At 56.7% G+C, this 16154-nt stretch overlaps 1 protein-coding gene across 1 annotated transcript in view; it reads left to right on the forward strand.

The window, feature by feature from the left end:
- The window catches only part of PPP1R13L (protein phosphatase 1 regulatory subunit 13 like), a 35754-nt gene that overhangs the window by 4153 nt on the left and 15447 nt on the right, over window positions 1-16154 (forward strand). The window contains exons 3-10 of the mRNA XM_090129868.1: window positions 794-915; window positions 2165-2300; window positions 3614-3712; window positions 5787-5851; window positions 6515-6596; window positions 6753-6950; window positions 9258-9796; window positions 14192-14329. Of these exons, the coding sequence (XP_089985994.1) occupies window positions 794-915; window positions 2165-2300; window positions 3614-3712; window positions 5787-5851; window positions 6515-6596; window positions 6753-6950; window positions 9258-9796; window positions 14192-14329 (1379 nt within the window). The remainder of the gene's footprint in view (window positions 1-793; window positions 916-2164; window positions 2301-3613; window positions 3713-5786; window positions 5852-6514; window positions 6597-6752; window positions 6951-9257; window positions 9797-14191; window positions 14330-16154) is intronic.

Genomic DNA, 16154 nt, shown 5'->3' on the forward strand with positions numbered 1-16154 from the left:
CCCATAACCCCATAACCCCGCACCCCATAACCCCACAACCCCACAACCCCACACCCCATATCCCATAACCCCACACCCCATAACCCCACACCCCACACCCCATAACCCCATAACCCCATATATCCCCATAACTCCATAATGCCACACCCCATAACCCCATATCCCATAACCCCATAACCCCATATATCCCCATAACCCCATAACCCCACACACCATAACCCCATAACCCCATATATCCCCATAACCCCATAACCCCATAACCCCACACCCCATAACCCCGCACCCCACACCCCATAACCCCACACCCCACACCCCACAACCCCACACCCCACATCCCATGACCCCACACCCCACAACCCCACACCCCATATATCCCCATATCCCCACATCCCATAACCCCCATAACCCCACACCCCCACACCCCACAAACCCACACCGCATAACCCCACACCCCACATCCCATAACCCCACACCCCATATCCCATAACCCCACAACCCCACACCCCACAACCTCACACCCCATGACCCCACACCCCATAACCCCACACCCCATAACCCCATAACCCCATAACCCCACACCCCACAACCCCACACCCCACATCCCATGACCCCACACCCCACAACCCCACACCCCACAACCCCACACCCCATGACCCCATAACCCCACAACCCCACAACCCCACACCCCACAACCCCACACCCCACAACCCCACAACCCCACACCCCATAACCCCACACCCCATAACCTAACCCCACACCCCACATCCCACCCCCCGCCCCCCGCCCCGCGCAGCGCTGGCCCTGCAGCACATGGATCTCAAGCAATGGGAATTGGACACGGCAGCGGCCAAAGTTGACGAGCTTTCCAGGCAGCTGCAGCGCCTCTGGAATGACGGCCCCCCCCCGCCCCCCCCCCACAAGGTGGGTCTGACCCCCCCCAAAAAAAACCCCATAAACAATCCCCAAAAAGCACCCAGAAAACCCCATAAAGAATCCCGGAAAACCCCATTGACTCCCATTGGCTCTCATTGGATCCTATTGATTCCCATTGACTTCCATTGGATCCCATTGGATCCCATTGGATCCCATTGGATCCCATTGACTCCCAAAAAACCCCATAAACTCTCCCCCCTCCCCAAATACCCATGAAACCCCATAAAAAAAACAATAAAACCCCATTGACTCCCATTGGATCCCATTGACTCCCACTGATTCCCACTGATTCCCATTGAGTCCCATTGAGTCCCAAAAAACCCCATAAACCCTCCCCCCCCCCCCCCCAAATACCCATGAAACCCCATTAAAAAGAAACAAAAACCCACTGATTCCCATTGGATCCCATTGGATCCCATTGACTCCCAAAAAAACCCATAATTCCCCCCCCAATACCCAAGAACCCCATAAAAAAGACCATGAAACCCCATTGACTCCCATTGTGCCCCACTGACTCCCATTGAGTCCCAAAAAACTCCATAAATGCTCCCCCCAAAAATACCCATAAAACCCCACAAAAAAACCCATCATCCTCCATTGATTCCCAATGACTCCCACTGGATCCCATTGGATCCCATTGGATCCCATTGCCTCCCATTGATTCCCATTGACTCCCACTGGATCCCATTGGATCCCATTGACTCCCACTGACTCCCATTGAGTCCCAAAAACTCCATAAACCCTCCCCCCAAAATACCCATAAAACCCCACAGAAAAACCCATAATCCTCCATCGGATCCCATTGACTCCCATTGATTCCCATCGGATCCCATTGGATCCCATTGACTCCCAAAAAACCCCCATTGACCCCCATTGACCCCCATTGATTCCCATTGACCCCCATTGACCCCCATTGATTCCCATTGATTCCCATTGATTCCCATTGATCCCATTGATTCCCATTGATTCCCATTGATCCCATTGATTCCCATTGCCTCCCATTGCCTCTCATTGATTCCCATTGCCTCCCATTGCCTCCCATTGACTCCCATTGCCTCCCATTGATTCCCATTGATTCCCATTGATTCCCATTGCCTCCCATTGGTTCCCATTGCCTCGCATTGACCCCATTGATCCCATTGCCCCCCATTGCCCCCCATTGGGTTCCATTGCCCCCCCCCTTTCTTTCCCCCCCCCCCGAATTCTAACCCCCCCCCCCATTTCCTACCAGGACGTCCCCCCCCCAATTTGGGGCGGGGGGGCCACGGAGCGTCCATTGGATCCAATGGGGGCCGTGGGGGGGGGGCCCCGCCTGCCGCCCCCCCCCTATGAACTGCATGGGCTGTACCCCAACATCCGCAGCCAAGGTAAGGGGGGGGGGATTTTTATTGGGGGGGTCAATTTTTTTCGGGGGGGGGCGGGGGGGGGCACAGCTCTCTGTGTATTTATTTGGGGGGGGGGCAGTCTTTTATTTAATGGGGGGGGCGCTGGCTCTGTTCTATTATGGATGGGAGGCCCTCATTTTTTGGGGGGGGTCACTGGGTTGGCCCCCCCCCATTGACCCCCATTGACCCCCGTTACTTGTGACCCCCCCAAAAAATTGGGGTCTGGGGGGGGTCTGTATTTTGCCCACCCCCATAGATGTCTATTAATGGACACCCCCAAATTTGGGGTCTGGGGGGGTCACTATTTTGCCCCCCCCCTTGACCCCCATTAATTGCGACCCCCCCCCAATTTTATGCTCTGGGGGGAGTCACTGTCGTCCCCCCCCCCCCAGACCCCTATTAATGCCCCCCCCCCCAATTTTAGGGTCTCGGGGGGGGTCACTATTTTGCCCCCCCCCCCCATTGACCCCCATAGACCCCCACTAATGGACCCCCCCCAGTTTTATGGTCTGGGGGGGGGGGTCACTATTTTGCCCCCCTCCCCATAGGCCCCCATTAATTGCGACCCCCCCCCAATTTTATGCTCTGGGGGGGTCACTGTCCCCCCCCCCATAGACCCCCATTAATCCCCCCCCAATTTTAGTGTCTGAGGGGGGGGTCACTATTTTGCCCCCCCCCCCATAGACCCCTATTAATGTCACCCCCCCCCCCAATTTTATGCTCTGGGGGGGGGTCAATGTCCCCCTCCCCCCCATAGACCCCCATTAATCCCCCCCCCAATTTTAGTGTCTGAGGGGGGGGGTCACTATTTTGACACCCCCCCCCCCCATTGACCCCCATAGACCCCCATTAATGGGACCCCCCCCAGTTTCATGGTCGGGGGGGGGGGTCACTATTTTGCCCCCGCCGCCATTGACCCCCATTAATTGCGACCCCCCCCCAATTTTATGCTCTGGGGGGGGGGTCACTGTTGTCGTCCCCCCCATAGACCCCTATTAATGCCCCCCCCCCAGTTTTATGGTCTGGGGGGGGCTCACTATTTTGCCCCCCCCCCTTGACCCCCCTTAATTGTGACCCCCCCCCAATTTTAGGCTTGGGGGGGGTCACTGTCCCCCCCCCCCATAGACCCCTATTAATCCCCCCCCCCAAATGTGGGGTCTGGGGGTGTCACTATTTTGCCCCCCCCCATTGACCCCCATTAATTGCGCCCCCCCCCAATTTTCTGCTCTGGGGGGGTCACTGCCCCCCCCCCCATAGACCCCCATTAATGCCCCCCCCCCCTTTGCCCCCCCCAGACGATTTGGTGCTGAGGCGCCGCCCCCCCCCCCAAAAAGGCTGGAACGAATCCGACCTGGACGTGGCCTATGAGAAAAGGGGGGGGCACGAGCGTAAGGGTAATTAGTGGGGGGGTTAATTAGGGGAGGGGGGTTTAATTAGAGGGGGGGGTGTTAATTAGAGGGGGGGGATTGGGGGGGGGCAAAAGGGGGGGGAATTGGGGGAGTAAATGGGGGAGGGTGAAGGGGGGGAATTGGGGAGGGGGGTCGCTGGGGGGTAATTGGGGGGTAATTAGGGGGGTAATTAGGGGTTAATTGGGGGGCAAAGGGGGGTAATTAGGGGGTAATTAGGCTAATTGGGGGGGTTATTGGGGGGGTGGGGGCAAAAGGGGGGTAATTAGGGGCTTAATTAGGGGGGCAATTAGGGGGGCTAATTGGGGAGGGGGGTAATTAGGGGTTAATTGGGGGAGTAATTAGGAGGGTTAATTGGGGATGGGGGTAATTAGGGGTTAATTTGGGGGGTAATTAGGAGGGTTAATTGGGGAGGGGGGTAATTAGGGGTTAATTGGGAGGGAATTAGGGGGGTTAATTGGGGATGGGGGTAGTTAGGGGGTTAATTGGGGGGGTAATTAGGGGGGTTAACTGGGGATGGGGGGTAATTAGGAGTTAATTGGGGGGAGTAAATGGGGAGGGGGGGGCAAAGGGGGGTAATTGAGGAGGGGATCGTTAGGGGTTAATTGGGGGTTAATTGGAAGGGTAATTAAGGGGGTAATTAGGGGTTAATTGGGGGGCAGAGGGGGGTAATTGGGGGTAATTAGGCTAATTGGGGGGGTTATTGGGGGTGGGGGCAAAGGGGGGTAATTAGGGGGGTTAATTGGGGAGGGGGGTAATTAGGGGTTAATTGGGGGGGTAATTACGGGAGATAATTGGGGAAGGGGGTAATTAGGGGTTAATTGGGGTGTAATTAGGGATAATCGGGCAGTAAATGGGGAGGGGGGGCAAAAAGGGGGGCAATTGGGGGGGTAATTGGGGACGGGGGTAATTAGGGGTTAATTAGGGGATAATTAGGGGTAATTGGGGAGGTTAATTGCGGATGGGGGGTAATTAGGTATTAATTGGGCGGGTAATTGGGGAGGGGGGAAAAAGGGAGGGGAAATAAGGGGGGTAATTGGGGATGGGGGTAATGAGGGGTTAATGGGGTAATTAAGGGTTAATTAGGGGTAATTAGGGGGGCAGTTGGGGGGAGTAAATGGGGGGGCAAAGGGAAGGTAATTAGGGGGGTTAATTGGGGAGGGGGCTAATTAGGGGTTAATTGGGGGTTATTGGGGAGGTGAAAGGGGGGTAATTAGGGGTTAATTGGGGGTTAATTAGGGGTAATTGGGTAATAGGGGGAGTAAATGGGGAGGGGGGGCAAAAGGGGGGGTAATTGGGGGGGTAATTAGGGGTTAATTGGGGGGGCGTAATTGGGGAAGGGGGTAATTAATTATTAGGGAGTAATTAATTAGGGAGTAATTAATTAGGGTATAATTAATTAGGGGGGAATTGGGGGCATTTAGGGGATATTTCGGGCCGGGGTGGGAATCGGGGGGGGGGATTATGGGGGGTTAATTAGGGGGGTTTAATTGGGGGGGTTAATTGGGGGGGTTAATTGGGGGGGTAATTATGGGGGTTAATTGGGGAGAGCTAATTGGGGGGTTTAATTGGGGGGGTAAATTAGGGTGGTTAATTGGGGGGGTTAATTAGGGGGGTTAATTAGGGAGTTTAATTGGGGGGGTTTAATTGGGGGGTTAATTGGGGGGTTAATTAGGCAGGCTAATTGGGAGGGTTAATTAAGGGGGGGTTAATTGAGGGGGGTTAATTTGGGGGCTTTAATTGGGGGGGGTTAATTAGGGGGGCTTAATTGTGGGGGTAATTATGGGGGTTAATTATGGGGGTTAATTAGGGGGATTAATTGGGGGGTTAATTAGGGGTGTTAATTGGGGGGGTTAATTACAAGGGGTTAATTAGGGGGGGTTAACTGAGGGGGGTTAATTAGGGGGCTTTGATTGGGGGGGTTAATTGGGGGGGTTTAATTGGGGAGCGGTTAATTAGGGGGGGGTTAATTGGGGGTGTTAATTAGGGCGGTTAATTAGAGCGGTTAATTAGGGCGGCTAATTAGGGCGGCTAATTAGGGGTACTCCTGGTGCCCCCATAGGTGGCGCTGAGGGGCACCGCGTGGCGCTGCAGCCCTGGAGGGAAACGGCGCTGGACGGGGGAAAGGTGGGCGGCCCTATAAGGAGACCCCATAGGGACCCCATAGGGACCCCATAACGACCCCATAGGGACCCCATAGGGACCCCATAACGACCCCATAACGACCCCAAAGGACCCCTGAACTGCCACCCCATAAAGACCCCATAAAGACCCCATAAGGACTCCATGAAAACCCTAATTACCCCTAATGACCCCTAATTACCCCTAATTACACCGCTAATAACCCCCAATTACCCCTAATTACCCCTAATTACCCCCCTAATTCCCCCTAATGATCCCCAATGACCCCTAATGACCCCTAATTACCCCCAATGACCCCCAATGATCCTAATGACCCCTAATGATCCCCAATTACCCCTAATTCCTCCTAATGACCCCTAATTACCCCTAATGCCCCTAATTCACCCTAATTCCCCCTAATGACCCTTAATTACCCCTAATGACCCCTAATTCCCCCTAATTCCCCTGACCCCCAATGACCCCAATGACCCCCAATGACCCCCAATGACCCCAATGACCGCTAATGACCCCCAATGACCCCTAATGCCCCTAATGACCCCCAATGACCCCAATGACCGCTAATGACCCCCAATGACCCCTAGTGACCCCAATGACCGCTAATGACCCCCACTGACCCCAATGACCGCTAATGACCCCGTTCCATTTCAGGCCCCCCCCGGCGGCTCCCGCAGCTCCACGTTGCCCCGCAGTTTCAAAGCGCCGCCGTTCGTCGCGGGGGGGGGCGGGGGAGGAGGGGGGGGGGGCAGCGGGGGGGGCGGCGGGGGGGGGGGGGGCGGTCGCTCCTCCCCGATTTCCCGCATCCCCGTCCCCCCCCCTCCTCCCCCCCCCGCCGCCCCCCCCCAAAAAAAACAACCGACCAAACCCCCCCCCCTCCCCCTTTCTCTCATCTTCCGCCTCCAAAACGCTTTTTGGGAAGCCGGGGGGGGGGGCGCAAATCCGGGCCCCCCCCTCCCACCTTTTCATTTCTTGCCCCCCCCCCCAACAACAACAACAACACAACGAAACGTTGCGGGGGGGGCGGCACAAATTGTGTCTTGTCGGCCCCCCCCCGCCAAGTTTCTGGCGCAAAGTCATGGAGCGGACGGTGAGCGGGGGGGGGGGGGGCAATGGGGTTTTTTTGGGGGGGGCTGTGGGGGGTTATGGGGGTTTTTTGGGGGCGGGGTTGGGGGGCAGTGGGGTTTTTTGGGGGGGGTTTATAGGGGTCTATGGGGGGTTATGGGTTTTTTTTGGGGGGGGTTATGGGGGGTAATGGGGTCAATGGGGTTTTTTTCGGGGGGGGTTATGGGGTTTGTTTTTGGGGGGGGCTATGGGGGGTTATGCATTTTTTTGGGGGGGCTTATAGGGGTTTTCTGGGGGGGAATGGGGGCAATGGGGTTTTTTCGGGGGGGGGGTTATGGGGTTTGTTTTTGGGGGGGGCTATGGGGGGTTATGGGGTTTTCTTGGGGGGGCAATGGGGTTTTTTTGGGGGGGGGCTGTGGGGGGCAATGGGGGCACTGGGGGTTTTTTGGGGGGTTATGGGGGCAATGGGGTTTTTTTTGGGGGGGTTATGGGGGTCTATGGGGTTATGGGATATTTTGGGGGGGAGTTTGGGGGGGCTATGGGGGTAATGGGGGCAATGGGGTTTTTTTTGTGGGGGGGTTATGGGGGGGTTATGGGGGCAATAGGGTTTTTTGGGGGGGGACTATGGGGGTTTTGGGGGGGAATGGGGGATTATGGGTTTTTTGGGGGGGGGGTTATGGGGGGTAATGGGGGCAATGGGGGTTCTTGGGGGGGGTTATGGGGGTCTATGGGGGTTATGGGGTTTTTTTGGGGGGCTATGGGGGCAATGGGGGTTCTTTGGGGGGGGGCTGTGGGGGGTAATGGGGGCAATGGGTTTTTTTTTGGGGGGGGTTCCGGGTTTTTTAGGTGGGGTTATGGGCGGTAATGGGGGTTATGGGGTTTTTTTTGGGGGGGGTTTATAGGGGTCTATGGGGGGCAATGGGGTTTTTGGGGGGGGTTATGGGGTTTTTGGGGGGTAATGGGGGTCTATGGGGGATTATGGGGTTTTTTGGGGGGCGGCTATGGGGGGGTTATGGGGGCTATGGGGTTTTTTTGGGAGGGTTATGGGGGTCTATGGGGTTATGGTTTTTTGGGGGGGTAATGGGGGCAATGGGATTTTTTGGGGGGGGGTTATGGGCTTTTTTGGGGGGGCTGTGGGGAGTTATGGGGTTTTTTGGGGGGGCTATGGGGGTTTGGGGTGCTAATGGGGTCTATGGGGGGTTATGGGGTTGTTTTTTGGGGGGGTTATGGGGGGTAATGGGGGTTATGGGGTTTTTTGGGGGGGGCTGTGGGGGTCTATGGGGGGTTATGGGGGCAATGGGGTTTTTTTGGGGAGGGTTATAGGGGTCTATGGGGGCTTATGGGGTTTTTTGGGGGGCTATGGGGGCTTATGGGGGCAATGGGGGTTCTTTGGGGAGGGGTTGTGGGGGGGTAATGTGGGCAATGGGGTTTTTTGGGGGGGGTTATGAGGGTCTATGGGGGGTTGTGGGGTTTTTGGGGGCGTAATGGGGTCTATGGGGGGTTATGGGGTTTTTTTGGGGGGGTATGGGGGGATAATGGGGGCAGTGGGTTTTTTTGGGGGGGGTTATGGGGGTCTATGGGGGGCAATGAGGGGTAATGGAGGGCTATGGGGTCTTTTTCGGGGGGGGGCTTATGGGGTTTTGGGGGGGTTATGGGGGGCTATGGGAGGTAATGGGGGGTTATGGGGGGGTGATAAAGTTTTGGGGGGGGCTTATGGGGTTTGCGGGGTAATGGGAGTCTATGGGGGAGTTATGGGGTTTTGGGGGGTTGTGGGGGATAATGGGGGGTTATGGGGTTTTGGGGGGGGTAATGGGGAGTAATGGGGGGGTTATGGGGAGTAAGGGGGGGTTATGGGGTTTTGGGGGGTTATGGGGGTCTATGGGGAGTAATGGGGAGCTATGGGGGCTTATGGGGTTTTGGGGGGGATTATGGGGTTTTGGGGGGGTAACGGGGGTCTATGGGGGGCAATGGGGGGTTATGAAGTTTTGGGGGGGGATTATGGGGTTTTGGTGGGGTAATGGGGGTCTCTGGGGGTAATGGGGGTCTATGGGGGCGTTATGGGGTTTTGGGGGGTTGTGGGGAGTAATGGGGGGTTATGGGGTTTTTTGGGGGGTAATGGGGAGCAATGAGGGGGTTATGGGTTTTTTTGGGGGGTAATGAGGGTCTATGGAGGGAAATGGGGGGGGTTATGGGTTTTTTTCGGGGTGTTATGGGGTTTTGGGGGGGTAATGGGGAATAATGGGGGGTTATGGGGTTTTGGGGGTCACTTTGGGGGTCTTTATGTCCCCCACCCCATTTAAACCCCCCCCCCTTTTCCTTAATTCCCATCCAGCTCAATGCCGCCCCCCCCCATTCCCGGAACCAATTTCGGACCCCCCCCTCATTTCATCGGATCCGGATCCCGAATCGGAAGCTGATTTTCTCCCATCCCCTTTTATAGGAGGAGGGGGGGGAGGAGGAGGAGGAGTTGGGGGGGGGACACCAATAATTGTAGGGTCGGGGGGCTCCGATCCCGAATCCCTTCATCGCCCCCTCAGCCCTACGAGGTTGCAGCCCCTGCCCCCCCCGGGGGTCCGCGAAGCCCCCGAATTCCAAGAGGTTTTTCGGGTTCTGACCCAAATGCCCAGACCCCTGAAAAGAAGGGGGTCGATGGAACAAAACCCCACAGCCCCCCCTATAGGGCGGAGGACCCCCCAGTACCGCCAGCTGATCCCGCAGCTCCTTCATCATCAACGACCCCCCCAGCCCCCCCCCCAGGATGGAAATGAGGGCGGGGGGAACGAAGGGAGCGGAGCTGCAGCTGGGGGGGGGGAGGAGAAAAGTGGCAGAGACGAGGGGGGGGAGAGGAGCAGCAGCCCGGCGACTGTGGTGGTGAGTTGGGGGGGGGGGAGACCCGAAATGTGGCCCCATTGGAGACCCCCATAGAGACCCCATAGAGATCCTATAGGGACCCCGATAGAGACCCTATAGAATCCTATAGAGACCCCAATAGAGACCCTATTGGAGACCCCATAGAGACCCCAAATGTGGCCCTATTGGAGACCCCCATAGAGACCCCATAGAGATCCTATAGAGACCCCAATAGAGACCCTATAGAATCCTATAGAGACCCCAATAGAGACCCTATTGGAGACCCCATAGAGACCCCAAATGTGGCCCTATTGGAGACCCCCATAGAGACCCCATAGAGATCCTATAGAGACCCCAATAGAGACCCTATAGAATCCTATAGAGACCCCAATAGAGACCCTATTGGAGACCCCATAGAGACCCCAAATGTGGCCCTATTGGAGACCCCCATAGAGACCCCATAGAGATCCTATAGAGACCCCAATAGAGACCCTATAGAATCCTATAGAGACCCCAATAGAGACCCTATTGGAGACCCCATAGAGACCCCAAATGTGGCCCTATTGGAGACCCCCATAGAGACCCCATAGAGATCCTATAGAGACCCCAATAGAGACCCTATAGAATCCTATAGAGACCCCATAGAGACCCTATTGGAGACCCCATAGAGACCCCATAGAGGTCCTATAGAGACCCCCATAGAGACCCCATAGAGGTCCTATAGAGACCCCAATAGAGACCCCATAGAGATCGTATAGAGACCCCAAAGAGACCATATTGGAGAACTCATAGAGACCCCATAGAGATCCTATAGAGACCCCAAATGTGGCCCTATTGGAGACCCCCATAGAGACCCCATAGAGATCCTATAGAGACCCCAATAGAGACCCTATAGAGACCCCAAATGTGGCCCTATTGGAGACCCCATAGAGACCTCATAGAAACCCTATTGGAGACCCCATAGAGATCCCAAATGTAGCCCTATTGGAGACCCCCATAGAGACCCCATAGAGATCCTATAGAGACCCCAATAGAGACCCCGTAGAGAACCCATAGAGATCCTATTGGAGACCCCCATAGAGACCCCATAAAGATCCTATAGAGACCCCATAGAGACCCTATTGAAGACCCCATAGAGATTCCAAATGTGGCCCTATTGGAGACCCCCATAGAGACCCCATTAGAGACCCCAATAGAGATCCTATACAGACCCCAATAGAGACCCTATTGGAGACCCCCATAGACACCCCACAGAGACCCTATTGGAGACCCCATAGGGACCCCAAATGTGGCCCTAGTGGAGACCCCCATAGAGACCCCAATAGAGACCCTATTGGAGACCCCCAGAGACCCCATAGAGACCCTATTGGAGACCCCATAGAGACCCCAAATGTGGCCCCATTGGAGACCCCCATAGAGACCCCATAGAGATCCTATTGGAGACCCCATAGGGACCCCAAAAATGGCCCTATTGGAGACCCCCATAGAGATCCTATAGAGACCCCAATATAGACCCCATAGAGACCCCATAGAGACCCCAATAGAGGCCCTATTGGAGACCCCATAGAGACCCCAATAGAGACCCTATTGGAGACCCCATAGAGACCCTATTGGAGACCCCATAGAAATCCTATAGAGACCCCGTAGAGACCCATAGAAAACCTATAGAGATCCCACAGAGACCCCAAATGTGTCCCCATTGGAGGACCGTAGGGATCCCATAGAGACCCCAATGGGGACCCCATGGAGACCCCAGTAGAGACCCCAAACGTGGCCCTATTGCAGACCCCAAATGTGTTCCCCTTGGAGACCCCATTGGAGATCCCCATGGAGAACCCAATGGAGACCCCATAGAGACCCCAGTACAGACCCCATAGAGACCCCAAATGCGGCCCCATTGGAGACCCCCATAGAGACCCATAGGGACCCATAGAGACCTGTAGACCCCATAGGGACCCCATAGAGACCCCATAGACCCCATAGACCCCATAGAGACCCTAAATGTGGCCCTATTGGAGACCCCCATAGAGACCCATAGAGACCTATAGAGACCCATAGACCCCATAGAGACCCATAGGGACCCATAGAGACCCCATAGAGACCCATAGGGACCCATAGAGACCCCATAGATCCCATAGGGACCCCATAGGGACCCATAGGGACCCATAGATCCCATAGGGACCCATAGAGACCATAGGGACCCATTGAACCCATAGAGACTCCATAGAGACCCCATAGGGACCCATAGGGACCCATAGAGACCCAATAGAGACCCCATAGATCCCATAGGGACCCATAGAGACCCTATAGGGACCCATAGGGCCCCATAGAGACCCCATAGGGACCCATAGAGACCCAGTAGAGACCCCATAGATCCCATAGGGACCCATAGAGACCCCATAGGGAGCCATAGAGACCATAGGGACCCATAGAACCCATAGAGACTCCATAGAGACCCCATAGGGACCCATAGAGACCCCATAGGGACCCATAGAGACCCCATAGATCCCATAGGGACCCATAGAGACCATAGGGACACATAGAACCCATAGAGACTCCATAGAGACCCCATAGACCCCATAGGGACCCATAGAGACCCCATAGGGACACATAGAGACCCGTAGAGACCCCACAGAGACCCATAGGGACCTATAGGGACCCGTAGACCCCATACAGACCCCGTAGAGACCCATAGATTCCATGGGGACCCATAGAGACCCCATAGAGACCCCATACGACATCATAGACCCCATAGGGACCCATAGAGACCCCATAGAGAGCCATAGAGACCATAGGGACCCATAGAACCCATAGAGACCCCATAGGGACCCGTAGGGCGCCATAGAGACCCATAGGGAGCCATAGGGACCCATAGGGACCAATAGAGACCCACAGACCCCATACAGATCCCATAGAGACCGCATAGAAACCCATAGGGACCCATAGAGACCCGTAGACCCCATGGGGACCCATAGAGACCCATAAAGACCATAGGGAGACCCATAGACCCCATAGAGACCCCATAGAGACCCATAGGGACCCATAGACTCCATGGGGACCCATAGAGACCCCATTGAGACCCCATACGACACCATAGACCCCATAGGGACCCATAGAGAACTCATAGAGAGCCATAGAGACCCATAGAGACCCATAGAACCCATAGAGACCCCATAGGGACCCGTAGGGCCCCATAGAGACCCATAGAGACCCCATAGACCCCATAGGGACCCATAGAGATCCATAGAGACCCCATGGGGACCCATAGAGACCCATAGAGACCCCCATAGAACCCATAGAGTCCCCATAGAGACCCATAGAGACCCATAGGGACCCATAGGGACCCATCGACCCCATAGGGACCCATAGGGACCCCACAGAAACCCCATAGGAACCCATAGGGACCCATAGGGACCCATAGATCCCATACAGACCCCAATTGTGCCCCTTATGCCCCCCCATTCACCCCCCTTATATCACCCCCAATTAACCCCCCCAAAGCCCCCCCTTGCACCCCCCCAATTAACCCCGCCCAATTAACACCCCCCAATTAACCTCCCCCATTAACCCTCCCAATTAACTCCCTATTTCCCCCCCAATTAACCCCCCCGTTTCTATTTTTACGCCCCCCCCCCCATTTTTGCCCCCCCCCAGGATCTCCGTTCCTCCCTCCTCTCCCCCTCCTTACATCCCCCCCAATTAATTAACCCCCCAATTAATTAACCCCCCCAATTAACCCCCCCCAATTAACCCCCCCGTTACTATTTTTACCCCCCCCCCCATTTTTGCCCCCCCCCAGGAGCTCCGTTCCTCCCTCCTCTCCCCCTCCTTATACCCCCCCCTTAGCCCCCCCAATTAATTAACCCCCCCAATTAACTCCCCATTTCCCCCCCCCAATTAACCCCCCCATTTCTATTTTTACGCCCCCCCCCATTTTTGCCCCCCCCAGGAGCTCCGTTCCTCCCTCCTCTCCCCCTCCTTACATCACCCCCAATTAATTAACCCCCCCAATTAACCCCCCCAATTAATTAACCCCCCCCAATTAATCCCCCCCAATTAACCCCCCCGTTTCTATTTAACCCCCCCCCCATTTTCACCCCCCCCAGGAGCTCCATTCCTCCCTCCTCTCCCCCTCCTTACATCCCCCCCTTACACCCCCCAATTAATTAACCCCCCCAATTAATTAACCCCCCCAATTAACTCCCCATTTCCCCCCCCCAATTAACCCCCCCCATTTCTATTTTTACGCCCCCCCCCCATTTTTACCCCCTCCCCCAGGAGCTCCGTTCCTCCCTCCTCTCCCCCTCCTTACATCACCCCCAATTAATTAACCCCCCCAATTAACCCCCCCAATTAATTAACCCCCCCCAATTAATTACCCCCCCAATTACCCCCCGTTTCTGTTTCACCCCCCAGGAGCTCCGCCCGTCGCTCCGCTCGCCCTCCTCCCCCCGGCGCCGCTCGGGGCTCCGCGTTCGCCTGAACCCTTTGGTGCTGCTGCTGGACGCGGCGCTCAGCGGGGAGCTGGACGTGGTGCAGCAGGCGGTCAATGAGGTGGGGGGGCGCGGGGGGGGGGGCGTGGGAGGGGGGGGTCGTGGGGGGGGATATGGGGGGATTTGGGGGGGATTTGGGGAGATATGGGGGGATATGGGGGAGATATGGGGGGATATGGGGGAGATATGGGGCGGGTTTGGGGGGGTTATATGGGGCAGGTTATATGGGGGGGGTCGTATGGGGGGGTCGTATGGGGCAGGGGGGTCGTGGGGGGGGAAATATGGGGGGATATGGGGGGGATTTGGGGAGATATGGGGGGACATTGGGGAGGGATATGGGGAGATATGGGGGTATATGGGGGATTGGGGGGGATTTGGGGGGGTCATATGGAGGGGGTCATATGGGGCGGGGGGGTCGTGGGGGGGATATGGGGGGATTTGAGGGGATATGGGGGAGCATTGGGGAGGGATATGGGGATACATGGGGGGATGTGGGGGATTTGGGGGGATTTGGGGGAGATATGGGGGGGATTTGGGGGGGGTTATATGGGGGGAGTTATATGGGGGGGTCGTATGGGGCGGGGGGGTCGTGGGGGGGGATATGGGGGGATTTGGGGGGGATTTGGGGAGATATAGGGGGGATGTGGGGGGATATGGGGGGGATTTGGGAGAGATATGGGGGGGTTATATGGGGGGCTCATATGGGGGGGTCGTATGGGGGGGGTCATATGGGGCGGGGGGGTCGTGGGGGGGGGATATGGGGGGATATGGGGGAATTTGGGGGGATTTGGGGGAATATGGGGGGGATATGGGGGGATGTGGGGGGGATTTGGGGGAGATATGGGGGGGGTTATATGTGGGGGGTCATATGGGGGGGTCATACGGGGCGGGGGGGGGGTGGGGGGGGATATGGGGGGGATATGGGGAGATATGGGGGTATAGGGGGGATTTGAGGGGGATATGGGGGGGATTTGGGAGTATGGGGGGCTCTGAGAGGGGAGCAGGCAGTCAATGAGGTGGGGGGGGCGTGGGGGGGGGGGTCGTATGGGGCAGGAGGGGGTCGTGGGGGGGTGATATGGGGGGGATTTAGGGGGGATATGGGGGAGATATGGGGCGGGTTTGGGGGGGTTATATGGGGGGGGTTATATGGGGGGGTCGTATGGGGGGGTCATATGGGGCGGGGGGGTCGTGGGGGGGGGATATGGGGGGATATGGGGGGATGTGGGGGGACGTGGGGGGGATTTCGGGGCTGATTTGGGGGGATTTGGGGGGGTCATATGGGGGGGTCATATGGGGGGGGTCGTATGGGGCGGGGGGGTCGTGGGGGGGGGATATGGGGGAGATATGGGGGGGATTTGGGGGCTGATATGGGGGGGATTTGGGGGGGTTATATGGGGGGGCATAAGGGACGGGGGGAGGGCGTGGGGGGCGATATGGGGAGATATGGGGGGATTGGGGGGAGATATTGGGGGGATTTGGGGGGGTTATATGGGGGGGTCGTATGGGGCAGGGGGGTCGTGGGGGGGATATGGGGGGATGTGGGGGGGATTTGGGGGGGATTTGGGGAGATATGGGGGGATGTGGGGGGATTTGGGGGGGATATGGGGGAGATATGGGGTGGGTTTGGGGGGGTTATATGGGGGGGTCATATGGGGGGGTCATATGGGGCGGGGCGGTCGGGGGGGGGATATGGGGGGAATATGGGGGGATGTGGGGGGATATGGGGGCTGATTTGGGGGGATTTGGGAGTGTGGGGAAGGAATATGGGATTTGGGATATGGACATGGAGATATGTGATATAGGATATGGGGATGTGGGACATGGAATATGGGATAGGGGATATAGGATATGAGATATGGGATTTGGGTATGGGATGGGGGATGTAG

Source organism: Phasianus colchicus, chromosome 38 (genome assembly GCF_987193195.1).
Source record: "Phasianus colchicus chromosome 38, bPhaCol1.hap1.1, whole genome shotgun sequence".
In the NCBI taxonomy this organism is placed as follows: Eukaryota; Metazoa; Chordata; class Aves; order Galliformes; family Phasianidae; genus Phasianus; species Phasianus colchicus.